General features: G+C 41.0%; 1 protein-coding gene across 2 annotated transcripts in view; it reads right to left on the minus strand.

Annotated features, from left to right (window-relative positions):
- Positions 1 to 5,336: 5,336 nt before the first annotated feature.
- sept7a (septin 7a) overlaps positions 5,337 to 27,943 on the minus strand; it is a 53,304-nt gene continuing 30,697 nt past the window's right edge. The window contains exons 5-15 of one of the 2 annotated variants that reach the window (XM_039820604.1): positions 24,022 to 24,122; positions 22,669 to 22,803; positions 20,469 to 20,586; positions 18,576 to 18,668; positions 16,806 to 16,902; positions 11,249 to 11,300; positions 9,749 to 9,874; positions 8,778 to 8,798; positions 7,168 to 7,303; positions 6,342 to 6,487; positions 5,337 to 5,890 (exon numbers count right to left, since the gene is read on the minus strand). In XM_039820604.1, coding sequence (XP_039676538.1) covers positions 5,854 to 5,890; positions 6,342 to 6,487; positions 7,168 to 7,303; positions 8,778 to 8,798; positions 9,749 to 9,874; positions 11,249 to 11,300; positions 16,806 to 16,902; positions 18,576 to 18,668; positions 20,469 to 20,586; positions 22,669 to 22,803; positions 24,022 to 24,122 — 1,062 coding nt within the window. In that variant the 3' untranslated portion in view covers positions 5,337 to 5,853. The remainder of the gene's footprint in view (positions 5,891 to 6,341; positions 6,488 to 7,167; positions 7,304 to 8,777; positions 8,799 to 9,748; positions 9,875 to 11,248; positions 11,301 to 16,805; positions 16,903 to 18,575; positions 18,669 to 20,468; positions 20,587 to 22,668; positions 22,804 to 24,021; positions 24,123 to 27,943) is intronic. The other variant, XM_039820605.1, reaches the window with a different exon arrangement.

A 27,943-nucleotide genomic window follows, 5' to 3' on the forward strand; every position in this document is an offset into this window, starting at 1 on the left:
TGGAACTGCGGAGTCTGATCCACATCCAAATCAGTTATGAGGATTTAGATTTCACAGTGATATGAATTTGAAAAATATGATGGTGTCTTAGGGTTCATGTTCTCTGATGGTATCTTCTATCTATCTGTTGTGTAATATTACTAATCTTGTGGTTCTTGGCAGTCTGAGTTCTTGACCTGGTAAGTGAAGACTTGTGTTAAGTCTATGGACCGAGTCCAGAGCTCAGGTGTTGTGCAGTGACTGGCCAGTCGGTTTGTATTCCCCATACAATGTATGCTGTTGTTTGGTCAGTATACAAGGAATTCAACATGGTGAGCAACTTCGGACAACTTCCCTGTAGAATAAATGGATGCGTATGGTTTGAGATCATAAAAACAAATGAGCTTGAACCATATCTTTATTTTTATTATGGTTTTACTCATACCCAGTGGTAGAATGCAACTACATTTGTAATGTAAGTAAATTTACTCAAGTACTGTACTTAAGAATAATTAAGTACTTTAAGTGAGTATTTCCATTTTCAGTGGTGATGAGAGGCTTTACAATCTCAATGAAAGTGAGGTAATTGTATTGTAACATGAAAATGGTCAAAAGTATTGTTTTCATACGACATTCAAGTATAATAGGTTTTAATATGAGCGCAAAATGCTTTAAAAGAACCTGTTCTCCAAAAAAATTGTTACAAAGCTATTCTCCTGTTCCCCTTGCTGTTGCTTTACTATCTAAATAGCATGCTTTCTCTGAAGTGGCTAAAACATATTCAGACAGAGAGAGGGTTGGCAGCCTCAGCGGCAGTTCCTACAATCTTATCATTTTTGCCCAGAGCTGGAGCTAACCCAGAAACACTGCAGCTCTCAGCGAACCAGGTCAATGTCAGAACAGCAATTAACCAAACATGAACTGACTCTGATCCACCGGATGGGAGGGAATTGTGGAGGTAAAGTGGAACGAAAAGCGAGGTATGATGGGTTCTCCAATCCCCAGCACAGAGATCTCCCTGTCTATTTGGGCCCTTATAGGCAGAATTAGGGTCGATTTGTGACCAGTTGCTGTCTTGTCATATGGGCTGACACATGGGTTTTAGTGTTCGCTTCTGCAATTGGCTCAAAGTGTTTTCACCTGGGAGACCCGAGGGCACAGCTGGCCAATCAAGGCAAGAGGAGAGGCTGAAGCAGACTAGTTGTCAAACATGAAAGGCTGTGGCGTGATGCTGCAGTACATCTGTGTGTGTGTGTCTGTGTGTGTGTGTGTGTGTGTTACACTCCAGCTGGGAGTCCAAAGGGTCCAGCTTTTGTTTGCCAGAGGCAAAGACAAATTAAAGGTTACAGCAACAAATTACAGATGTTTGTTATTATTTATATATAAAAAAAAAAAAAAGTCTGTTGACCATATCATGTTGATGGATATGATAAAGGTCGATAAATTAGCTACTGTATTGTGGAAGTGATCTTTGTACTGGCTGTCCATGGAAAGACCTCACCAAATGGGCCCACACTAATCTCCTGTTGCAGTGTTTGCTAAATTCAACAGTGGACAGGAAGTAAACCTGGGCCCAAGCTGTTTCCTAGCAACACAATTCCTGTGAAAGAAGTTTCAGCAAGGAGTGTCCGCGGTTGGTCTAAATGTAGTTACAATTTTCCACCCCCACAATGGACACAGAATGTGGGGTGGGCTTAATACCTCTAATCTTCTGGCAAGAATAGAAAGACACTGACTTATATTGATGAAAAGCAATATACCAGTTACTTTTTAATGATTTGATGAATCATTTAAGGTGACATTGAAGATATAATGCATTTATTTTGATTTGGTCCTCATCATTTAAAATGATAAAAATAGGTTAGCTTCTGCAGTTTATGATATAATATGAGCATGTGTCCACGTGCCATCAGGAGGCCTTGCTCTTCCAAAAGAACCACTTCATAACCCCAATGACCCCAAATCCCACAAGAATCACATATAAACCTCTAGACTAGAGCACCCTTAAAAGCACCTAAAACTCCTACAAGGGTTTAATCAACTCCACCAAGAATCCTAGCCTGGTCCTACCAGACTCTGGTCCATTAGCCTGGTCCTACCAGACTCTGGTACATTAGCCTGGTCCTACCAGACACTGGTCCATTTCATTTCTCCAGAGAGTCTTGCTCGGGTACTGACACTCTCCATAGACAAGTGTTAACTTCCTTGAAGGCGGGTACTCTGTTGAAGTTTAAAACTATTGGATCTGCCCAGAGCCACTCTGGATCTGCCAGAACCAATCGCTAACGTTTGGTCGTGAAGTATGCCATGCGCATGTGCAACAAGAGGGGAGACCGACAACAACTATCAACTTATATTTAGCTTTAGCATTGCTAGCATTAGCCTTAGCCAACTCCTTCACCGCTAACGGAGCGAGCTGGAAAATCAAACTGTTCCCGAACCCCGTGGGGAGGAGGGCCACAACATCACGGCCCCCAACACAACTCAGTAAAGATTGGTCTTGCTCGGGCTTTAACTTCTGGATATTCAGCAGCGTTGCCACAACGGACCGAATGCACCTATCTGGGACTAAAACCCGCAAATATACCGCAAACCCAGACGGAGGACTGAAGGAAAATGAAAATTGAGCATGGAGGGCGGAGCCAGGCTACAAGAATCCCCCATTAGGGGGGAACCTTGTCAAAAAAAACTGAAATCATATCATGTCGGCCTGGAATCCTCTTGTGATGCCCTAGAACTATCTCAAGACCTTCAAAAGATCCCCTAGAACAACTTACCAATTACCTCTGAGAGCTCATTTTGGAATCCCTGGAGTATCTCAAGAGCCTAAAATCCATTAAGAACCTCTAGATCCCAATTAGGGGCCCCAACAACTCCCACAATATTTCAAGGAATTCTTTTAAGTATCCCTCACAAGGAACCAAGGAACTACTTCAAGAACCCCTTTAAAGGACCTCTGGAAGAACTCAAGGAGCTCATTCAAGAATCCAAGTACCCTCACAAGGACCCCCTCAATATCTCTAGAATCCTCTAGTGGGGCCACCAAGGAACCTTGGAATACCCTCAACAATCTCTAGAACCTCCTGAATGACAGGTAGCACCCCCTTTAGAGTCCATTGTGGACTCAGAATTCCACAACTAAGCCCTCCGACTCAATTCCCAAGGAATGAATTAAAACCAATAAAAATAACCGAATAAAACAAACCTACTTTACACTAAAACGTTCAGTGTCATCAGTGCCAAGTTGGCAGCAATTACCCTAATGTGACCTGTTGAATGTAGAATGACAGCACACAGGAGGTAGGAAAGAAAAGATCTTTTCAGTAGGTGAAAGGCTATAGCAACACAAGCTGACGTTGAGTTCTTTACTAAGCACTATTAGGGCTTAAGTACAGCAAGAGACAAACAGCTGAGCCATGGCTAAAGTTCAGAGAGACATTGATAAGACCGATCAAAAGGCATGCAAAGACCCTGAATCAGCAGGAGGCAGTTCAGTGCTGTCTTGTACTGCCACCTTCTGGACGCAGACGTCACTAAGTCCTCAAACTCTTTACTTTGAACCCCAGAAATGCTTTTATAGTTCAATTTTGCCATGCCAAATGATCATATTTATAGTTGTCTCTGTGTTGCATTTCCAATTTCTTGAACACTTCAAAAACGCTGCTAACAACACTCTGCTCCCTTGTTAAATACGGCTAAAAGGAAGTGGACATCCCATCCCATTTTCTCAGGCCTCCTGCCCACTGGCTGCGTGGCGTGAGCGTGTCACACAGGCTCGAGCCACACCGAAAATGCGTGCGTGCTAGAAATAGGACAGACGGCTATTTTTCACGCGACACGCAAGCGTGTTGGAAGCTTTTCCAAGCAAAATAGAATAGGAAAATATGTTTATATGTCATTTTGACATGAATACATATTAATGACATGTTGATGTTTGAAAGTCTCTAGGTTTTGACATAAATGAAGATATAAATGTAATTTAAAAAAATAATCGATTTTCAAATATTGCACGTCAATACAGAAGGAAATATTCTGGAGCCTATGTTGCCGTCAGTTCTGCCGACGTCGTCTTTGCTGTAATCAAATCAGTATATATTTATATTTAACATGGTATTTCATTTTATCAATGGGAAACATCCATGTGTCCAGACAAGGCTAGCAGCAGCAGCACCGCGTCAGACACCTTTCTGGTGTGTAAAGACTTAGAAAACGCCACGCCAGTGTGCAGGAGGCCTCATGGTGCATCCCAATGCTATACTTCATACCAACTATATAGAATGTGCTATGTACTTAATAACCAATGTTCCAGTTAGTGCACAAGAAAGCAACATACTTTACTGTTTTATAGGAAAGGTAAATTACACAATATGGGTTAATCAAACTGCCAACTGAACTTAAAGAGACAGCAACATGTTTTTCAGAAAAACTGATTATTATTTTTTTGTTTTTAAGCTATTTCACCACCATTGCCTTTAAGCTTTATTTTCATTTGCAGCTGTGAGCAAGTGCTCCATGTCCTTTTTGTATTGCATCATTAGAGATTAAAGTACATCAAGCAGCAACTTTAAAAATATACTATTTGTGCTTTTATATAATCTGCCACATTTCGTAATTAAAACCCTCAACGCAATATGCAATACTGTATATTTAGTGATGCGCGTACAGGGTGTAAATTACATGTGTCATTTCAGGGTGTAATGTTTGGGAATCCACATACTAGTACTGTATATTTTTCAAACATTTAGCCAAGATCATCTGTTTTTTTGTCCCCCATCACAATTTTATTATGTGACTTTTTACATTAAAAACAAGACATTACAAAATACAGATGCAGTACACAAACAGTGCTAAATGGGATGTAAAGAAAGCCAGCTTGGTACAGTTATTAATTGGACCACTGTGTGGCTGAAGCATCTCAGCTCCAACTTTCCCATCCGACACAAGCTTTCCACATCCTGCCCTGGAACGACTGGGTTCTGTTGGAAATTTGGTTTTTGTTTTTTTAAATAGAATCTGCACAAGAAGTTCAAATAAATTCACGTAAAAGCACTTCAAGAACAGTTTCTTGACATTGTTACACTCAGCATGAGTGAAGTCAGGATTACATGTTGGGTTTCCAAGGGCAGGGCTAATTTAAAAAAAAAAAAAAAAAACACCGGCTATGACACTGGAAACAAAATGAACAGTTTCTATACCAGGACCAATAGAAAAAAAGTAAGAAAATGTTACACATTGAAGTTAAACACTGCTGTTGATGGTTATACAATTTACATTACAGGAGATAGGAGCCATACCAATTTGGGGAGGAATAAATGTGATGCCTAAATAAGTGAACCGAAAGATACATATGCAGTGTGTATATATATATATAAAAAAACAGTGCCTGAGGTGAGCTTCAGCCTGACACATGCTACAGGAAGTGAAAGGCCGACCTCTATGTTTGGTTTTTTGGCATTAAAAGAATGCAGCACAGAGCAGTGCAGCATCCAACATTCCCAAAATAGAAGAAGAAAAGAGGAAAGAAAGACTGAGCTCTGAACTTCGCCCTCCTGTTTTGTCATGATTAAAGAACACCAGTTCTCTCTTTTCTATGTGAATATACTCATTTTGTGGGATGTGTGCGACCCGAAACTGGACTGCACACGGAATCAATTTAGAGATAACAATTCTTGAAGGAGCAACATGAGGATGAGCAGAGAACGGATTGGTTAAATTCAGAGTCCAGGCAATACTGCCCCCCTGGCTTTCACTTGATTATTACACAGTAATATGGTCAAACAGTGGATGGAGTTTATTGACAGATGCTCTGACAATCAAGAGCTGATAGGTTGGAAAAATAATACACTGTAACATCACGAAGGTCCTCCAGAGTTATTAAAATATCTTCTTCTTTTTGTTCTTCTCCAAGGTCCTGTGAAAAGACGAGGACAGAAGAGCAGTCAAGCATGGAACCGTCTACTGCCTTCATCCAAAAACACACTCTGGTAAGTCTGATGGCCGACGTGTTGCTGCCTTGCACCTTGGGTGTACTCTACTACGCTGTAGTAACGTACAGTTATAAGCACTTCTGTGTCTCACTAAATCAGTCGTTCACACAACGCTGTCCAACTTCCATCTGTGGACAATGTTGTTACGCTGTTTGTATGCAAAAAAACAGCGTAACGCGTTGTTATCAACGGTCAGTGCTAACAATGGCTAATCTGGCTAGAGCTAACCCCACAATGAAAAATTGGACTTGTAAATGGAACGCATTCAACTCGGGCGTGACGTCACTCCCAGCTCCGGTTTCCGAGTTCCCCTAACACTATTAGGGGAACAGTCAATAATAAGCATTTATGTATATCGTGTGATGGAGTGTTTACCTGGAGGCATCTAGTTTCTGCTGTTCCAGAATCCTCTGCTGGGCCTCCCAGTTGGCCTTCTCCTCCTCGTGATGGCGACGTTTCTCCTCCAGCTCTCTGTGCTGGGCCTCCAGGTTCTTCTTCATCTGTTCATGTCGTCTCTGGAGCTGCAGGGACACCGCACGCACAGTCAGGAGGTTAACCAAGCATTCGCAAAGGAACACAGAGTAATAGGCCATAACACATTTGTAAACATTAACATTCTAAATGGCCCCAGTGCCGCCGGATATTCCGCCGGATGTCCCTCATTTTTCGGCAAGATGTCCGTCCCCTTCCTCTTCCTTTGTGTTGGCGTTCTAACCTCCGGTGGATTTGTGAGGACTATGGTTAACTGGTCCTCAGATCTCTGCAGGGTAAATCCAGACAGCTAGCTAGACTATCTGTCCAATCGGAGTTTTCTCTCACACGACTAAAACTACTTTTGAAGGTACACGTTCCACCAAAACAACTTTGTTCCCGAGGCTATTTTTCAGAGGCGCCGTGGCTCCGTTCGGCACTTAGCCCCGCCCAAGACGATTGTGATTGGTTTAAAGAAATGCCAATAAACCAGAGCACGTTTCTCTCCCATCCAGGAATGCTGTGTGGACTAGCCAGACCCTCCTCCACAGTGCTGTGGAGGAAGGTCTGGCAAAGCGAGACTACAGTGTGAATTGATATCATGTGAATGTGAATGATATCAACAGACAGGAAGTTAACAAGGGGCCAGGTTGTTGCCTAGAAATGGAATTCCATTCAAAAGGTCTACAAACACATAATAATGAAAAAAAAAAAAAAACTGTTAGTTTACCTCAACCTCAGAGTCTCTGAGCTTCTGGAGCTTCTCTTTGACTTTCATTTCAAACACTTGTTCCATCTCTTGTTCCATCTTCTTCATCTTGGACACGTGGTCCCGTCGCTCCTCGTCCATCTGGGCTAGAGGACTCCTGGAGACACAAGCCAGCGTTCATACAGACAGCACACACTGGCTGCTATGTGGATGCTCACTAGGGCTGCACAATTGATCGCAATTTTATCGCAAAATGGACTAGTGCAATATCAAATCTCAAGGTTCAAAATTTGTCTTTTTCGTCCACCAGCCAAATGGCTAGTGAATGTTCAAATCTTACCAGCCACTCAACAGATTACCATCGGTTTTTTGGCTGGTGAGTAAATCTGCCAGCCACTTGCTTATTTTACCAGCATTTGGCTATAGTAGATGGTGCTAATTCTGAACCCTTGGCGCATTATTTGTTAAAGACAAAATATGTGTCAAACCATTATGAATTAAGTATTGTGGTGCTGCAGAGACGTCCCATCCTACAAATTGGTACAGATCCTTGCAAAAATCACACTACAATCATTTTAAATAATAAAACAATTAAAAATAATGATACAAAATAATCATTCCCTCCAATATCAAGAATCATATCGCAATCGCAATATCAGTCAGAATAATCGCAATTGGATATTCTCCTCATATCATGCAGCCCTAATGGTCCCACATCTGTAACATCCCAGGTGGACAGTTCTTCTAAAGGCCTTTGTGACCTCAGAGTGATGAAGAGGAAGGATCAGGGAAGGAGAAGAAGAGGCCCTCAGAGTGATGAAGAGGAAGGATCAGGGAAGGAGAAGAAGAGGCCCGACTAGCTTGCCTTCCCTGGAAGCCCCATGTAACAGACGGCTTCCAGCGAGGGTTGGAGCGGGAAGGTGACAGGGAATATAAGGGAATAAACCACGGACCTAACCAAGCCCTGCTACGACGACATCTTGACACGCTACCTACTCGTTCAGCTGGAGAACAAAAAACACTTTCCAGCAGCCATATTGGAGGTCCTTAGCTCTGCAGTAGCTGATATCTTGTTTGTGAATGGAAAACGTGTCTGATATGTTAATGAGCAATGTTAATTGAACCGAGTAGAAGCATCTTTTACATTGTTATTAACTACATTAGCATGTTTGCGGGTTAGCTAGCTAGATTAGTTCACATTAGCCATAGAGATGAGGGCTAATGGAAGCTCAAATGTACCTTATCAGACCAGTTATTATTAGCTTGTTAGCTACCCTGCTAGCTTGGCTCTAGGGATGGCAATGTCACTGTGTCTACAACACACTGAGTGTTGGTGACTCTTAACCAGAGTCACCATGAGAAGCTAATAAGCTGTGACCTTTTTCGATGGTAAAACTGTCTCTTGTGTGAAATGATGCAATATGTGACCAAACAGGATCACTAAATTTAACCTAATTATTCAATGCTTCATTTAAATGAATTGCATTGATGTCAAGAGTTGCAGGTGAGAAAAAAAAATAAATAAATAAATAAAAAGAATTCAGAAGATCAGTGGAAAATGAAAATGGTCATAGAGAGGAGTGGAAATGCAATTCTTTGGAGAGGTTTTGAAGAAGTGAAGTAACACTTACATGCCATCAGCCGTCTCAGCTCTAAAAACAAACAGATGCACAGACACTTAGCGTGCTAGCATTAAATCATGCATTAGCCTGTGAGAGTGTGCTGGTGGTGGCTGACAGCTGCAGCCGGTGGTTCACGAGTCAGACGGTGCAACGGTTAGTACTGTCAGATTAAACACAACCGGTACTGGTGGCCAGTAAGTCGGAGGGTTAGTGCTGCTTTGTTTGGGCCAGTAATGGGTTTAAAGGTTGGAGCTGCTTTAGTGACAGATTGCCAATTTTAATCTGCAGGTCAGTGGCTGCAGACTTTGACCTCTGACCTGTAGTTTCCTCCGTGGTTACACAGTGACTGAGCTGCTCAGAGCGTCCTGATAGAACCAGCAGCCAAATCAGCAACATCGTCCCATTAGTTCACACTGTTAATGTCACTCAACTCTTCCCAACAAAAAAGGGCCCACTGATTTAAATGCTGCTAGCATACTGTGCCTCTAAATCAAAAGTCAGATGTAAAATTAGTATTTGCAACTAAGTGCTGGGGAGAGTGATAAAAAGAAGGAAGCTTTTTAAGATGGTAATGTCATGTTATGGTTTGTGGCTGAAAATACCACTCCAATATAATTTGTAGCAATGACAAAACAGGCACTGTAAACGCAGTAATTCACTTATTAAAAAGATTTTTACCTCAAAAAAAAGAAAAAAAATAATATATATTACAACATAAAAAAAATTGAATTCAATATGGACTGGTGAAAGAAAGAACTACAACACCAGCATTAGAGGCAGCGTTACATGGAGGTAGGAAATAAAGTCTGGTTTAAAATTATATTGGACCTAGAACACAATACTTAATTTAAGACTTTTTAAAGCTCTAAAATTTGGATTTTAAATTTTAGACTTTTTTGAGTCTTTTTAAGACCTCGCAGAGACCCTGAAATGTGCATTTCAGCAAAACAAACCCCACAGCGGTGTACAGATGAACTTACTTGGTTAGCTGTCCCTTGTTCTTATTGTTGTCCACACCGTTGTAGTTGACGGCAGCAAGTTTCCTGCTGCGGTAATTCTCATAGTGAACGTTGTTGGTCACGTCCTTTAGGTCCTGCATGTGGGTCCTGGGAAACAAGAGGGAAGTAAATTAGCACATTTACTCTCATTAGAAGATTTGTTTGCTTACAGTACATATATTGTATTATCAAGTATTGTGCTTTGCTTCATTTTCAGTCCTGAGCCTCTGACCACTCCTTAAAAGGTTAAAGGACAAATCCGGTGCAAAAGGACCCTAAGAGTTAATAACACGTGTACCGAGTCGACCGTTCTCTGGGATATGTTTTCATGCTGATCGAATGTGACCAGTTTTAACGCAAACTGCTAATTAGCTTTATATCTGTTATATATCTGGACCCTCATTATGCTACTGTGGAAGTGTGGTGCTATTTTGAGCCTCATTAGTGGTATAGAAATAGTGATTTATTTTTACTTTTTACTTTACCCTCTTCATTTTGCGCCGGATTTGTCCTTTAACGTTATTTCTTTTTCAACCTGGACCCTATTTTCATGTGTTTTTGTGTGTATGTGACTGATAAGAACAACAGTCTCTGAAATTGGTCCAGTATTAAGCAAGACCGCTGCAGTTGGCAGCGGCGAATCAAGCTACACTGTAAGTTATCGGGCAATTGTGCAACTTTAATTTACATCCACTAAAAGTGCTTGTTTTGCCAATGACTATTTAGATTAATATTCTATTCAGTGTTACTATTGCCAGACTCTATTTGAATAAACAGTAATTTTATCATCATAAAACACACTTCATTCAAAGTGGACAGAAACTAAATAAAACTATCAAAAGCCGTCTTGGTTCATCTTTCCACTGTGTCAACAATCGCCACTCTGGTTTGGTTGAAATAAACACATAATTTACCGATTTACATGTGGAGATATGCTGGCTCTATACACGCTAAAAGTACTCTACATTTACATGGAGCCTGGTGGGTTTAGTGATAGCGATCTCGGAGCTGTTTCATGTTAAACTAAAAGGATCTTACTCTTTAACTAAAAGGTCTATCTCTGTGGGGATCATTTCCATAATGTTGTCAGACACTTAATAATCTGAGTCTATCAGCGGCAAAAACAGAACTTTTAGTGGACCAAATTAACGACGCACATTTGCCCTTTAGGGTCACATTGCAGCCCGGTTCGAAGCTGCTAGTTACAGCGTTTCAATCCTGGAACAATTTCAAAGATTTTTGTTCACATTAGTCACTTAGACACCACTGCAACGGGAAATAGGGTCCATGTTGAGAAAAAAAAAAAAATACACACAAAATTACCCTTTAAGAACTGAAGGAAAACACACTTATTCTAGTGAGGGGGTGGCTCGTACATCGACATCATCTCAGACAAAGACTCATGATGTATTTATTATTAAACCTTTTTACTTAGCCCAGCATGACTGCCCTGTACTGATGAGATTATGTGTTTTTGCTCACCTGATCAGCATGTTCCGGAGGATTGTAAAGTCACAGTGCTCTCCATTTTCCACTGTAAGAACAGACAGACCGAGCAGTTCAGACACCATAACGTGGAGTGATTATGACACGAACAGGAGTGATCCCTGTAGGGATTATGAATAGGGCTGGGCAATATGCCGAGATTATATCAATATCGTGATATGAGACTAGATAACGTCTTAGATTTTGGATATCGTAAAATCGTAATATATTATGTGTGGTCTTTTTCCTGGTTTTGAAGGCTGCATTAGAGTAAAGTGATGTCATTTTCTGAACTCAACAGACTGTTCTATTATTTGCCTTTACACACTGATGATTATTTATCAAAAATCTCATTGTGTAAATAATATTTTGTTAAAGCACCGATAGTCAACACTACAGTATCGTCGCAATATCGACATCAAGGTATTTGGTCAGGAATATCGTGATATTTGATTTTCTCCATATTGCCCAGCCCTAATTATGAATACAGCAAGTAAACCGTCAGTATAGCAAATGATATTCAGCAATGCAGCTTATGATGTAAAAAAAAAAAAAAAAAAATACAATTTATAACAACTTGGTTTTTATTTTTGAAGCTCTGGCCATCGGTTTCATCAGTTAAAGTGATGGCTGAGATCTCAGAATGTGGCTAAGAAAAGGTAGGGTAGGGCAACACACACAAGCAGTCAGATGATCACACAAACCAAAACTATTTGAGCTCTGGAACCGACAAAAGGCAGTAAAAGGTTATCAGACTGGTCAGAAAAATCAATCAATGCATCAATAATTGATGAAGTTCATACAAATTAAGTACGCACAGAAATATAACACTTTATATAAAACTATACTTTTCCCTTGAGCCCCAATTAGTTGGTAAAAAAAAATAAATTAGATATGCTCTTTTTCATTTTTTCTTTTACCAACCCGTTTCGCTTAGTTTTCCTATTTGGTCTTAGCATTACATCACATGACATTCAATTATTAACCAATCTATTCACTTCTATTTTTCCCATGTGACATTATTTGATATCCTCACCACGTTTCCATGCTCTTTGTGCTTAAGGATTTCATTTATTTGACTCACAGGATTAATTATGGATGTATTCAGTTATATTTCTTGCTCCCTGATTTTGACGGGTAGCCAGTGATGAAAGGCTAGCACTGGGGTGATGTGCTCACATTTTTTAGTACCAGTCAACACCCTTACAGCTGCATTTTGACTTAATGAAGACTGGGGAAGGCCTAAATAAAGGAAATTGCAATGGTCCAGCTATGATGTAATGAAGGCATGAATTCAATTTTTCCATATCCTGAAAGGACAGAATTGGCTTGAGTAATGGTTCTTAAGGGATAGTAACTATTTTTAACAACAGAGCTGATTTGGATAGTTTAATTTATAATAAAACAACAGATTTTATAAACTACATGTTTGTGTGCAAAAATCTTTATTTGTAAAGTCACCACTACTAACTAAAGCTGTAACAGATGAATGTAGTGGAGTAAAAAGTACAATATTTCTCTCTGAAATGTAGCGGAGTGGAAGTAGAAAGTGGCATGAAGAGAAAAGACTTGAGTAAAGTACCTAAACATTTGTACTTGAGTAAATGTACTCCGTTCCATTCCACCACAGCTAATGAGTCAACAGTGGCTCGGGCTTCCCGAGGCCCTGCAGTAGCACTACGTGGACGGCTGCAGTACCAGAAAGCACCAGCAGGGGGCAGCGTGTGTCCCTCCCACACTGAAGCTCAGCACAGCTCTCTGGGGACTCTGCGCTGCCTCACATAGCTTCCCAGGGATCTCTCTCTCTCTCTCTCTCTCTCTCTCTCTCTCTCTCTCTCTCTCTCTCTCCACGGAGCCAAACACATTTTTGGTATTCCAAAACTCACTCCCCATGGATGGCAAACCAGTTTCATAGTAGCACTCCTACAGTGGTGTAATGTAACTACGTACATTTACTCAAGTACAGTACAAATTTGAGGTACTTGTACTTAGTCTTTTCTTTTCATGCCACTTTCTACTTCTACTCTGCTACATTAATCTGACAGATTTAGTTACTAGTTACTTTACAAGTGAAGATTTTTGGAAACGAACACGTAGTTTAGAAAATATGATGATTATTATTAATTAACCTACCCAACAATATAACGGCCTACAATTAGAGCCGAAATGATTAGCCGATTAAATACTTTGATTCAGTTTCTAAAACGTGAGGATTTTTCGGCATTGAGTAATTTTACATGGAATACTTTAAAGTGCCCATATTATGAAAAAAATCCTTTTTTATTTTGTGTCTCTGGTGCTTCCACACGCATACAAACTTGGAAGAAAAAAACATCCATGGTGTTCTGAGTGAGATATGGTTTCTGAATGAGTCCTGGCTTCAGTCTCCTGGTGAGATGTTCAAAATCTGCAGGGCCGTCTACATCATCAGCCGAAACATTTGGCATGTGCTAACCACTTTAGCTAATACTACATCAGCTAGCGGTTTCTCCAACTTGGGTCAGTACAAGGCAGGATTAGCCGGGAGACTTCTTCTAAACGAGGGCGCACTTCACACTTTGCGTGGAATACCTGCAGAGCAGGAACATGGAAGTAGTTCTATACTATTTCTTTTGTAGATTAGGGTGAACTCGTGTGTGTTCTTTCGCCATTGAGAACGAGGTGGCTAACCGCAAGCAGCGCTAGCTTCTAGCTAGTAGTCCTTACCTAGCTACTGAGCATGTGCGATTCCCAGCAAAGATGGAACAGAAGTGAGATGTCTCACTCTGTAGCTAAAACAGAGAGCTCAACACACAGGGTGAAAAGAGGAGCTGCAGCAATGTGCAGTACAACAAAAATATGGTGTTTTTTGAAAATTAAACCACATAAACAAACCTAATCTGGTACAACCTCTAAATACAATTATGATAGATACAAGTATGAGAGTACATTTTCCTGATGATACTTAAAACACACTAACACAAATCTGTCTGGAGCCGCAAATACTCTTTTGATCTTTTTCTTTTTTTTTTAGGGAGACTTTACCCAGTTCTTAAATGTAGATTTGCTCTGCTCTGCTTTTTGCAGGCGGTTCAGAAATCGCTCTCTTTCTTTCATCCCCATGTCTTTCAATGTTGCTTTTTTTCGTCTATTCACGATTAAATTCCCTGTTTTCCTCGGATATGTTTTCTTTAAAAAAAAAAAAAAAAAAAAAAGGTGAAATCCACCGAGAATTCGGTCCAGTCGGCAAAAGTAGAGGTTGACATTATAAAACGTTTCTTGCTTCTTTTAACGATTATTTTTGGGGGCTTTTCTGCCATTTTAATTTTTGACAGGACAGCTAGGTGAGAAAGGAGTGAGAGAGAGAGAGAGGGAAGACAAGCAGGAAATCGTCACAGGTCAGATTCGAACCCTGGACCTCTGCGTCAAGGCATAAACCTCCAAGTATATGTGCGCCTGCTCTACCACTCAGCCAACCCGGCCACCGTTTCTTGCTTTTTATTCGGTTTATATTTTCACAATTAGGGAATGTAAGAATCACTTACAACAATGATGCATTACAACTAAAATGCCAGGCTGTAATGCACTTAGGTCTTCAGCTGTTGTTGTTCTTCTGAGACGACAACCGCATAATCTACATGATCTGGAATGTTCCCTTCACTGTCTCCCATTCATTACAGTAGACACCTCTGTCACGTTCACAGTGTGGCGCTCTGCTCATCTTTAAGCTGAATACGTTTGTCATGCTTCATACGTCTCACCACAATGTGACAGCGACTTCCTGTGTCAGGTCAAACAGGGCTCTCATATCCTGTATAGAAAAAACGTCTAGTTTCCCACTGCTGGCTCGAGTGTGTCACTGTGTTGTTTTCTTCTTGATATTATCAATATCGCTGGCTTGTGTTTTTCTTCATTGAGGCTTGCATTGTTCCTGTTCTTTGGTTCTCTCAGCCAGATCATACAAAACTATGACATGAGATTACATTAAAGTGCTCATATTATGCTAATTTTCAGGTTCATAATTGTATTTAGAGGATGTAACAGAATAGGTTTACACGGTTTAATTTTCAAAAAACACCATATTTTTGTTGTACTGCACATTGCTGCAGCTCCTCTTTTCAGCCTGTGTGTTGAGCTCTCTGTTTTAGCTACAGAGTGAGACATTGCACTTCTGCCCCATCCACATGCTCAGTGCCTAGGTAAGGACTACTAGCCAGTCAGAAGCAGAGTATGAGGGCGTGCTACGCCAGCAGCTAGGCGAGCATTATAACATGTGTTACAAAGTGATGCATGTTTGTCTCTGAAGTAAAGGCTGGACTACAATAGAGCTGTTTGGAGCAGTTTGTGAATAGTGTTGTCTGTTGGAGATAGGGGGGGACTTTGGGCCTTCTTCACTTTATAAACCTTTAATGTGCACAAAAATATATATAACACAATAAAGGAAAGGGGAAAAGCCAAAAAGCATAATATGAGCACTTTAACTGGTGTTCATTATCATACAGTTTGTCATTTTCATAGAGTTTTTCTCAAGAGTTTTCATAAATAATCAACAATAATGTAGATATAGGGCTGGGCAATATATCGATATCGTGATAGGAGACTAAATATCGTCTTAGATTTTGGATATCGCAATATCATGATATGACACAAGTGTTGTCTTTTCCTGGTTTTAAAGGCTGCATTACAGTAAAGTGATGTCATTTCCTGAACTTACCAGACTGTTCTAGCTCTTCTATTATTTGTCTTTTCCCCACTTAGACATTATGTCAACATTACTGAAGATTATTTATCTAAAATATAAGTGTGAAGATATTTTGTCAAAGCACCAACTGTCAACCCCAGATATCGGCGCAATATCGATAGAGGTATTTGGTCAAGAATATCGTGATATCTGATTTTCTCCCTTTCGCCCAGCCCTACGTAGATATAATGACTAAGTGGGTAAAGGGAAATAATAAAATTGTTACAACAGTCTGTTAAGTCCAGGAAATGACATCACTTTACTGTAATGCTGCCTTTAAAACAAGGAAAAGACAACACTTATGCCAGAACGATATTAGGATATCCAAAATCTATAATGATATGCAGTCTCATATATTGATATATTATCGATATATTGCCCAGCCCTGCAAATAGTCTTTTCTTTTTTGGTGTGTTCACAAAAAGGATCAAACTCTTTCGAGTGGAGAAGTTTTGATACTACTCAGTACTGGGTTATTTTTTTCTGTTGATAACTTAAGGTATCAAGTACTAGTACCCAGTCCCAGTGCTGCGATTACTCAATAACACAGTACCACAGTGTGTGTTTGTGTGTGTGCTGAATATTGGAATGAGAACAAAAAAGGAGCACATTGATTGTGTTACTGCTTTGCAAACCATCTACACGTCAGCTCAATAATCCAATAAAACAGTGGAAACTGTGGTCTGTGTGAGTGTGTGTGAGGGTGTGTGTGTGTGTGTGTGTGTGTGTGTGAGGGTGTGTGTGTGTGTGTGTGTGTGTGTGAGAGTGGGACAGAGAGACACCACTTAGTTCATCAATTTCTAGGCTGGGATAAGTTGACCTTTGACCTCTCACCTTCAGCCACACCCCAGGGGTACTGCCTCCCGCGCACTCGCTTCCCATTGACCTCGATGATGGTGTTACTACCGACTACAGCCAAGGGTAAACGGTCCTGCAGCGAGGAGGGAGGGGACACAACTGTTGCACAATGGCTAAAAATACACTGTAAACTGTGACTGGTCGCTAACATGCACAGAGACATAGTATGCATGACATAAATCAGGGTACCCCAAAGAGAAATTGTAATGCCAACTTCACGGCCATAGTATATAAAATCAGTGTGGCTTTTAAGCTGAGAAAAGAAGTATTTACTAAGTAACGTTACGTGAATTTAGTAAAACATTTTGTGTATACGGGCGTGTACGAATCCACTTTTGCTAGTTGAACTGCAGAAAAAAAAGGGTCCGTGCGCAGGCGCATGGTTCAAAAGGGTCGTACTTAGTGTCTTCATTAGTCATAGGTGTGTTTTGGGCGTAACATGCAATCAACCAATCAGAGATCATCTCCCATTCCCTTTAAAAGCCAGGCGCGTTTGGACCTTGGAGCATTGCTGTTATGATGGAGGATTTGCTGAGCAGGAAGGAGAGATGTTCAGGAGAAGAAACTGATCTGCTCGTGAAGTGATAATATCATAATACTATTTCACACCTATTTTTATTTTTAATCTTCTGCATGTGTGTGTGCTGCTGTGCGTCCCTGTGTGTCTAACAAGCATAGTGTGTCGCTGTGCATGAGCCTAGGCGCATTTTAGGTGCATTTGCTGTTTAAACGGTGCGGAAACTGACAACTGCGTCAGTCTTAGGCCGGTTACACACTGGATGCGTCGGGCGAGCGTGTCAGCTGTGTGGCGTATCCGTTTATATTTGGGCTCCCATGTTAACAGATTAGAGCTTACACACTGCCTGTATGACACGTGTGTCTCAGGGGCGGCTCGAGCTGCGCCAAAAACCTGTGCCTGCTAGAAATAGAATAGACGCCCATTTTTCACGCGACAAGCTAGCGTGTTGGAAGCGTTTCCAGGCAAAATAGAAAAGATGTTTATATGTCATTTAGACACGAATACATATTAATAAATGACATGTTGATGTTTGAAAGTCTCTAGGTTTTGATATAAATGTAGATTAATGTAATTTAAAAAAAAGAAAATCGATTTTCTAATATTGCACCTGTCAATACAGAACTAAATATTCTGTAGCCTATTTTGCCGTCAATACTGCCGATGTTGTCTTTGCTGTAATTAAATCCGTATATATTTATGTTTAACATGGTTTTTCATTTTATCAATGGGAAACATCCATGTGTCCAGACAAGGCTAGCAGCAGCAGCACCGCGTCAGACACCTTTCTGGTGTGTAAAGACTTAGAAAAATCCACGCAGCCGCCACGCAACAGAAACGCCACGCTCACGCAGTCAGTGTTTAACCGGCCTTAAACTCGCAAAGATACTTGTGTCGGGCTTGGCGCTGTGCCGGGTGCAAAATAGTGCCATAAAAGTCTAATAGTCTAAGTCTAATAAAGCTCTTAAGCTATGAAAGTAAAAATACAAAATAAGGTAAATTTACCCACACAAAGTATTTATACACGACGTTACGGTATTTATTTAATTCTACGAAAGGACAAGACAAAATGTAAGACCTTTGTTAACGAAATCCAGTACTTTTAAGGCCTTATTTTTTTGAATATTAAATGTAAGACTTTAATACTTGAGCCCACTGGTACCCTGTAAATTAAAAACCACAGACAGATTATTTAAAGTTTCATGGAGGGTTGCTTTAGAGGAACAGACCTTGATTTTCCTGACCATCTTCATCTCCTCCTCATCATCTGTCTCTGGGAACTCGTAGATTTTGATTTTGTGCTCCTGGATTTCTTTCATGATCTGTACACAGCAGAGAGGGAACGGGGAGAGGCAGGGGGGAAATGGAAAAACAGATGAGAGGTGAACTGGATGTGGGACAAACAGGTCCAGAGACATCAATAGTCCTGCTGGAGGTTAGTCAATACACACACCTGCTCATTCATCACATCAGCACTACCATCACATGTAGACAGACAGTGTCTGTTCATCAATACAGAGTGCTATACACTATACATTAGGGCGGCACGATGTCGGTAAAGAAAGAGACATGAAGGTGTGCTCAGTTCCATGAGGAATTCTAAGTAATAACAACAATTCTGTTGTTGCATCCACATGATACAAGCCTTCCGTGATCATTCTCTGTATTCTCTTCATGGGGCTTGTGATGTATAACTAAATAAATGATTTGGACTAGGCATGCTAATTTAGAGTTTTTTTTCTGACTGATAACTGACCGATCATTAACCGTTAACTGACAACAGGCAACGGAATCCCAGTCCACCACGTCTGAGAGTCTCGGACATACTTTCCTCCCGACTTGTGCTCTGTGTTTAGGACGGAAGCCGAAGCTGGGAATGATGTCACAGCCGAGTTGAATGCGTTCAATTTACAAGTCGGATTTCCATTGTTTTCATTAGCTCTAGCCAGGTTAGCCATGGTTAGCAATGCCAGTTTATAACAACTCATTACGCTGTTTTTTGTGCATACAAACAGTGCAACAACATTGTCCACAGATAGAAGATGGACAGGACTGTGGATTTGTTGGATTTTTAGCTCTGGGTACTCTGTGGTTGTCCGAGTTCTGAGCTTATAAATCCGATATGCTACGTTGAAATACTATAAACAATGCTAATTCCAGTATTTTCTCCTTTTGAAATTTCCGTCCAGTGACGGAATTGTGTTTTGGCTTGTGTGTTGTTATCAACTGCCCAGTTTGATAGCCAGGTCGGGTTGCCAGATATACCTGTAAAAACGTAAACCCAGCGCGCTACAGCTGTAACGGTAGTACAGCCATGGAAGCAGCAAACAAACAAATAAACAGGTTCAACGGAGATAGATTCTACCCGACCTAAAAAAAAAACGGCATGTTTCTAACAGTTGCATGACCAGAGATGTTACAAACCCGTCTGGGTAAATATTGGAGATGGATTTGAAAGATGGAGACAGCCTAGAGCCAAAAAGGATGCCGAGTTGGCTTATTTCCTCCTGAGGAGGTAGCATTAGCTTCAGGCTAATTTATCACAGCTAGTATGGACGGGCATTTTATGTCATTTCAACATTTGTGTATTCACACTGAATTATATAGCTAGAGTACCCCAGTTGGTTACTCACAAAAACAAGACACAGCCAGTAAAGTGATCCTGACTAACCCTGCCATGCTAACCCTGCTAACTGCTAACGTTACCGGGAGGACCAGGCAAGCGGGCCACAGCTGTTTACAACGTGTAGCCTGTTCAGCGCTGAAGTAATGTCTGGCTATGTGAGACAAGCATCTAGCAAAATTGTTGTGGATGCTCCTTCAGCACGCTTTGGAGGAGGGTCTGGCAAAGCGAGACTACGGATGATGAGGTCTCAGCCTGGCAATCTCCGTGAACTTTGAGTGTGGGGAGGAGGACTTGTTAGGGAGTCAAAAGCACAAAGCTGTGGAGGTCTACAGTGACAGCAAACCTGGCATTGAATCATTTAGCCACATTAACAGAGGACAGACTCTGACCCAAACAATAACATTTGAAGAAAATAAATATGACAAATGCTTGCCAAACAGAGACATATACAGTACAGTCAGTCCAAAGTGACAAACAAACACACACACACACACACCTGTTTCTTGAACTGTTGACACTCCTCAGGAGTCATTGTGTCTGCTTTTGCGATGAGGGGGATGATGTTTACTTTTTCATGTAGCCGTTTCATAAATTCAATATCGAGGGGCTTCAGTCTGAGAAAGAAAGAAGCAAAGAAACGAGACAGTTTGATGGTTAGAGTAAAACACACACACACACACACACACACACACACACACACACACACACACACACACACACACACACACACACACAAACACACACACACACACACACACACACACACACACACACACACACACACACACACACACACACACACACACACACACACACTTTAGGGCTTGGCTGACCTCAAACTGTACATCTGGATGGAGCAGACAGCATCGTAAATCTGTCTGTTTGGATTCTGAAAATCCTCCTTCAACATCAATATAATGTTCTACTATTTTATGTGTATACATTAAACTAAAATAGTCCAAACTAGTCATACATATTTTAAAATCTCATTTCTCAGGAAATCGCCCCAGGTTGGACTCGAACCGCGGACCTTCTGCGTCGAGGCATGAACTTCTGTATATGTGCGCCCGCTCTACCGACTGAGCTATCCTGGCCACCAGCTGCAGCTTTTGATTAAATCAGAAATGTTTGTAAAGCTAGCCCTATAACGCTTACTTTACAGCAGAAAATCTAATGAGATGACAAATCACCTTATCCATATAATATGCATGGAATACATTTATTAAAAGCTTTTAAGCGCCTCAAGAACCGGATTAATAAATACGAGCAGGCTAAGAACCCCTGTAGTCTGTGCTGTGAATTTCGCACTGATAAAAGGCCAATGCTGGTCTAATGTTCCAGTGCAACCCTGACACACAAATACACACACAGCTCAGGGGTAGATGTTGGCTGTGGTCAGACCCAGGCTGGGTCACTGTGGGCCAACAGGCTCAACAGCACTGGACTGCAAAACCACCTTTTGCTGTGGGCAGCACAGTGTGGCTTAGTGTGTGAAAACAGCCAGGCCAAGAGTGTGTGTGTGTGTGTGTGTGTGTGTGTGTGTGTGTGTGTGTGTGTGCCTGCCTGTCTGTCTGTCTGTAAGTGTGTGTGTGGGTCTGTCTGTAAGTGTGTGAGTGTGTCTGTCTGTCTGTCTCTCTGTGTGTGTGTGTATGTGTCTGCCGGTCTGTGTGTGTGTGTGTGTGTGTGTGTGTGTGTGTGTGTGTGTGTGTGTGTGTGTGTGTGTGTGTGTGTGTGTGTCTGTCTGTCTGTCTGCCTCTCTCTGTGTGTGTGTGTGTGTGTGTGTGTGTGTGTGTGTGTGTGTGTGTGTGTGTGTGTTTGGCAGTGGTCAGAGCCAAGACACAGATGGGGGGAATGGGGTCTACAGGTCAGCGAGCTCAGGACAGATTACACCAGTGTTATTCGTGCATGGCAGCCTGGTAGGAGGCAGGCAGGCAGAGCCTGGGTCTGGACTACTTACAGTAACTGCTGGCCAGAGAACGAGGCCGCAGCGGAGCAACACTGGAACACAACAGCTGAAATCTGCAGCTCCGTTGCTTATTTCTACCCGTGTGACTGAGTGAGTAATGAAGTTTGGGGGAAAACCTCCTCAAAAACACTGATTATATTGGTCTGGAGGCGGATTAATAAACCAAACTTTTCATGCAACTATACATCTCTAATAAAGTTGAACTCCTGCATTGTGTAATATTGCAAATGCATAACCTAACTCATATGTGACTGTGTTTTGGATGAGGAAATATTGTATTAGCACACGTTTTGAAAGGCCACACGGTCATGGGTAATGATAGATATTTAGATACTATTAAATCACAAGTAAAAAGGCAATTACAAGAAACTGAACCCCTGAATTTCAATGGCTAGAAATTATAGAAGAGATTTACACTATGTAAAAATGACTTACCAGCTAAGAGTGAGAGAAAATGTTTTCATTCATAAATTGAAGAAATTAGATTATTTATGGCAGTGGAAATAGTTTATGACCTAACTGATGTATAGATTTCAAGGATGCTGGATTTGTACTTTGATGGTGGAAAACTGTAGCCACGAATGTTTGTTATTGTTTGCTTTAGTATGACTAGACATTTCCTATTGTAAGTCACTCGATTGGACAAAACCAAATAAAGATTTGAAAAAAAATATATATATTGGCACGCCTGTAGAAATTCCCTGATCAGGAGGATCCCTGTAGTACCTACCCGTGTCCAGACGGAGCGATGAAATACAGGCAGCACTGCACTCTGCTGTCGGGCATCAGCCGCCTGTTGACCCGGGACTCTGCGTTGAGGTAATCCTCAAACTTACTGTCGATGTAGTCGATGACCGGCTGCCAGCTGAGGACCACACAGCATGGAAGATTTTAAAAACAGGATTAAGGACATTCTGACCACTGAATGCACATGTCCTGTTACTGAACTCTGATTATTGATGTTGTTGTTTAATGTCATTATTTTACTGGATTACTCCTGGTTAAAAAAAAAAAAATCATTCACATCAATGTCAGGTACAGTGATTATGTTTACATGCACACTAACATTCCACTATTATTCTGAATATACAATATTCTGAATTTGATTCAGGTCATGTAAACAGCATATTCCGTTTGGATATTCCGAATAAAGGCCTTTTTCAGTATTCAGCATTTTCCGATTAAGACACCTGGGATATGCCCTATTATTCGGGCTTTACAGGCATTCTTTGGACATGTATACAGCGCATTCGGAACATGCGTTTCAATCGGGGTTTTTACCAAAGTTTTCAACAGTTCACGGCCGGTTTAGGGCTAAAGCGTGATTTATGGTCCTGCGGAGGCTCCAAGCAGAGCTTTCGCCGTAGCCGATGTAAGTGGCCTGAAGTTTATACTTGTGCGTATGTGTGTGTGTGCATCGATCTCTTTAACAGAATAGCAGGGCCGGCGTGTGTGTGTGTGTGTGTGTGTGTGTTTTGTTTTTTTTTTTGTTTTTTTGTTTGTGTGTGGTAGAGCAAGTGAGAGAGTGACGGTGATTATCTTCAGAGTGAGTAGTGACTCTAGAGTCCTAGTGAGAGAACCAAAGTGTCTCCCCTGTTCTTTCTGACCACGGTGGGAGATCTGGAGCAGGAGAAGTTAACCCTCTCCTTGATTTCATGTTGTTGATGGAGAAGGAGAACCAGGAAATAAGTCGGGGGAAATGCAACGCTACCAAGCCACGGCCAAGCGATGTGCGTCGCCGCGACATGTAAAAATTTTTGAGAGGTGCACGTCAGGCTACGTCGTAGGGTCTGTGTACCTACGTACGTAGTCACGGTATCGACTTAACGCAGAAGTATAAATCACAACAAGTCCGCCACTGGTGGAAAACGAAAAAGCACGGCTACATGTAAACGGGAATATTAGTGGAATATTCACTTTCATTAGACACAGAAACAGCTTAGTCGGAATATCGTCTTTTTTCGGAACAAGGGCAAAAAACAGATTATTATGTGCATGTAAACGTAGTCAGTGATACAATGAGAGTGTGTTACAGTAACTTAAATTAAATTAAATTAGCCAAAGACAGAAGGCTGGAGCTCACCAGTTACTGTTATCAACGGCATCACCGAAGCCGGGGGTGTCGACGATGGTGAGCAGAAGGTGCACTCCTCCTTCCTTTACCAGGACCTTCGACTGTTCCACCTGCAAACACCAAGGACTGTATAAGTCTGCGTTGAACAGATGGTCAATTACTGCTTATTTACAGTGTTTAATTATTTTACAATACAGTCAACTTATGCTATTCATGCTTAAAAGCCATTTATCTCCACACTTGATTGCTTGGTTGAGGTGCTGTGTGAGAACAAGAGGCATGGATTTTTGTACAACCACAAATTAAAAAACAAACAAATAAAAAAGGTTCAAACGTCGCAGCCTAAAAATGGCAACATGAAGTTAAATCTGCCCACTGCACGCAGTATTCTGGAGCCGGTGATACTTCATGCCAAATACTAGTTTATATTTTACTCTTCATTTCCTATTGAATTCCTGTTTTCAGAAAAGTTGATTTTCTACCAGTGAAGAGACGCGGCATGCGTCTGGTTTAGTTTCTGGCAAGTTAACGTTAGCTTTGGGAGCTAACGTGATTTCCAACTGGGCCCCAACTCTTCCCGGTTACTGAAGCCATGTGTTTTTCGATGTATAGGGACATTAGTTCATACAGTCTAATTGAAAATGCCAAATTCAGAAGGATGACACTAGGGCTGGGCGATATGGAGAAAATCAAATACTACGATATTTGTGGCCAAATACCTCAATATCGATACCGCAACTATGTTGTAGTGTTTTCACAAAATATTTACACAATGAGATTTGTGATAAATAATCATGAGTAATGTGGATATAATGACTAAGTGGGTAAAGGCGAATAATAGAACAGTTACAACAGTCTGGTAAGTTCAGAAAATAACATCACTTTACTGTAATGTAGCCTTTAAAACCAGGAAAAGACACTTATGCCATACGATATTACCATATCCAAAATCTAAGATGTTATGTAGTCTCATATCACGATATCGATAGAATATAGATATATTGCCCAGCTCTAGAGGACACTGATCCTGGAGATGTGGTAAAAACGGTTCTGCAGTGTATCACTGCCCACACCTAAGTCTGTTGCAGAGTTTTCCCTACCATTATAAGGATTTAGCCTGCAGAGATCTGAGGAGCAGTTAACCATAGTCCTCACAAATCTACTAGAGGTTAGAACACCAACACAAAGGAAGAGGAAGGGGACGGACATCCGGGAAGGACTAACCAATGTATAATCATGTGTTTTATTAATTACCTCCTTAACCCTTGTGTTGTCCTCGGGGTCAAATTTGACCCGCTTTCAAAGTTTTTTATATCCGAAATATGGATTTCTTAACAACCAAACTGCCTCAAAATAACTTGGATGCATGCATGTTCTTCGCAGGTAAGATTAATGATTACGTCCATTGAATTTTGGTTGTTTTATTTAATTTCATGGCATTTGAAAAAAAAAATGTTTTAAATGGTTTCAAAACAGCATACTGACCAAACTTTGACATAAACCAGTCTGTGATTCACTCAACATCCTCTGATCTGAACTATTCTATTAGTCAAAATTAGATGCGATTAAGGGCCGAGCATAGCATTTTTTTTTTATCACAATGCCGCCACTTATTCATTTATTTTCATTTCACTCGGCTAACAGGCTACTATTTTTACCCTTTTCCGCACTTTGCCATACTTCCTCGTAACACATCCTGCTGCTGCAGGCTGCAGGCATGATGGAGAAAGACAGCAGCAACTCAATTCTGAATGGCGCTTTATATTTTCCAAAACTCCTGGACGGCCACGTGCACATTGTGTAAAACCGAATTAAAATATCACCGAAGCATGTCAAGCTTGAGCTCCCAGCTACGAGCTAAGCATAGTACAGTTAATGTGACTCAGGTTGATGCTAGCGTGCTCAGGCAAAGCACTATTTTGGAGAGTGCTACTCGCCGACCTGTTCATGAAACCAAATCCAAAAAAAATGACTACCGCTCTTATGAAATGGGCGGCAACTAACTGCAGACCTGTCAGCATCGTAGAAGACTCGGGTCTTAAAGAAGTACTACGGTTGGCATGTTCTGACCCATAATACATTGCCATCGAGGGGGACAGTAGTTTCATGCATACACAGCCTGTATGACACGGAGAAAGCAGCCACACTGGAACTGCTGCAAAGTGATGCAAGGTGATCATTGGACCTCAGTGAGTAATCAAAATTATTTAGGAGTTACTGTTACTGCATTCATTTGATTCCCAATCAAGACACACTGGTAAGAATGGCTTTCCGTTGTTAATATGTACTTAAAAAAGTTCTGAAATGCAAAATAATAGAATTTTAATCATGTGATAAAACATGCGATTAACTATAGAAATTCAGCGATTTAAAAAATTAATCGTTTGACAGCCCTAGTCAAAATAATTAATAATATTGGCTTTTTTTCAAACTCTAAAATTTGGTATAATGTCATTTTATTAGGTTTATTGACCATGATTTTCTTTTTTTAAAAGCACTGAAAAGAGGGACAAAAAAAGTTTTGAAAACCCCACATTATTCAATTTTGACCCAGAATGACAAGTTCATGGACTACGGTGAAGACAACACAAGTGTTAAATAAACTGAATTGAACATATTTTAAAAGAGACTCAAGACACCAAATTGAAAAGACAGGAAATATCAAATATCGTTCCTAAGGAAACAGGACCATTGACCTCAGCTGGCTACTTCTTTACTTATTCAATGTACTTCAACAAATACACACAAAACAGACCAGAACTAAAACAGCTCTGCAAACCCATTAACTACAGTGAACCCAAACTAGTTTTGTAACCACTGAACATAAAGTCTAAGATGTGTGCAGAGCCTTGGGACCAATGGAAGCAGGGAGGAAGACGAGAGCTGCAGTTGAAGACCGCGGTGAACAAAGCTGCCTCTGAACGCAGCAAAAAGGCCACAAAGGCTGGGCTTTGAACAGCGTGGGGCCGAGAAACAACTCGTGATCAGCAGATGAACTTTGATTTAATCAGCAGATCTGAACCAGACCTGGTCTCTTATCATAGACGCAGAGCGAGTGATGAGAAACACTCGGAACGACTGAGGTCAAGCCAGATCCACAGCAACTAGTAGCCAAACATTGACATTACACCACTCCCTCAAATACATAGTCAAGGGCTTTCCCTACAGTTATAAGGCTTAGGCACAGCACCTAAGCCACTTTGGGCAGCACTAAAGCCAAATTAATGTAAAAATCAATGTGAGCATCAAAACTAACTAAATGACTTAATTAAATGACTCCGATCTAATGACTGTAGTTGGCTCCCAGTGGGCTTTTTTTTTATAGCCGGGTTTGTCTTTAATTATCTGCTTTTCCAACGTTTAGACACAGATATGGTAATAATAATGGTCCAAAAAGATGGGAAACAAAAAACAAAACATTTTCTTGAGGAAGTATCCCTAAACCCCCCTACCAAATGTGTGTACCTACCAGAGGTGGGTAGTAACGAGTTACATTTACTCCGTTACATTTACTTGAGTAAGTTTTTGAAAAAATTATACTTCTATGAGTAGTTTTAAATCACTATACTTTTTACTTTTGCTTGACTAGATTTGTGAAGAAGAAACTGTACTCTTACTCCGCTACATTAGGCTACAATGAGCTCGTTACTTTTCTTTTTACCTCTTTGGTATTCTACGCGTCATTGTTTTTATCCCCCCCACATACGCCTCATTTTAATGTTTTATTTTGACAGAGAGAGAGACTTCCGCTAAAGGCTCTACCATGTGACTGTGTTTCACCAATCAGACGTAGTTGTGCAGTCTCGTCACGTGACCATACTCAATCTCAGCGGCGGGACGGGTTAGCTTTACAGTCGCAGCAAAACTAAAATGTCAGAATCAACCGTCGGCAGAGGCCAGATCAACATGTCCTGGATTTATTATTTATTAC

The sequence above is a fragment of the Perca fluviatilis genome, chromosome 13 (genome assembly GCF_010015445.1).
Source record: "Perca fluviatilis chromosome 13, GENO_Pfluv_1.0, whole genome shotgun sequence".
Taxonomy (NCBI): domain Eukaryota; kingdom Metazoa; phylum Chordata; class Actinopteri; order Perciformes; family Percidae; genus Perca; species Perca fluviatilis.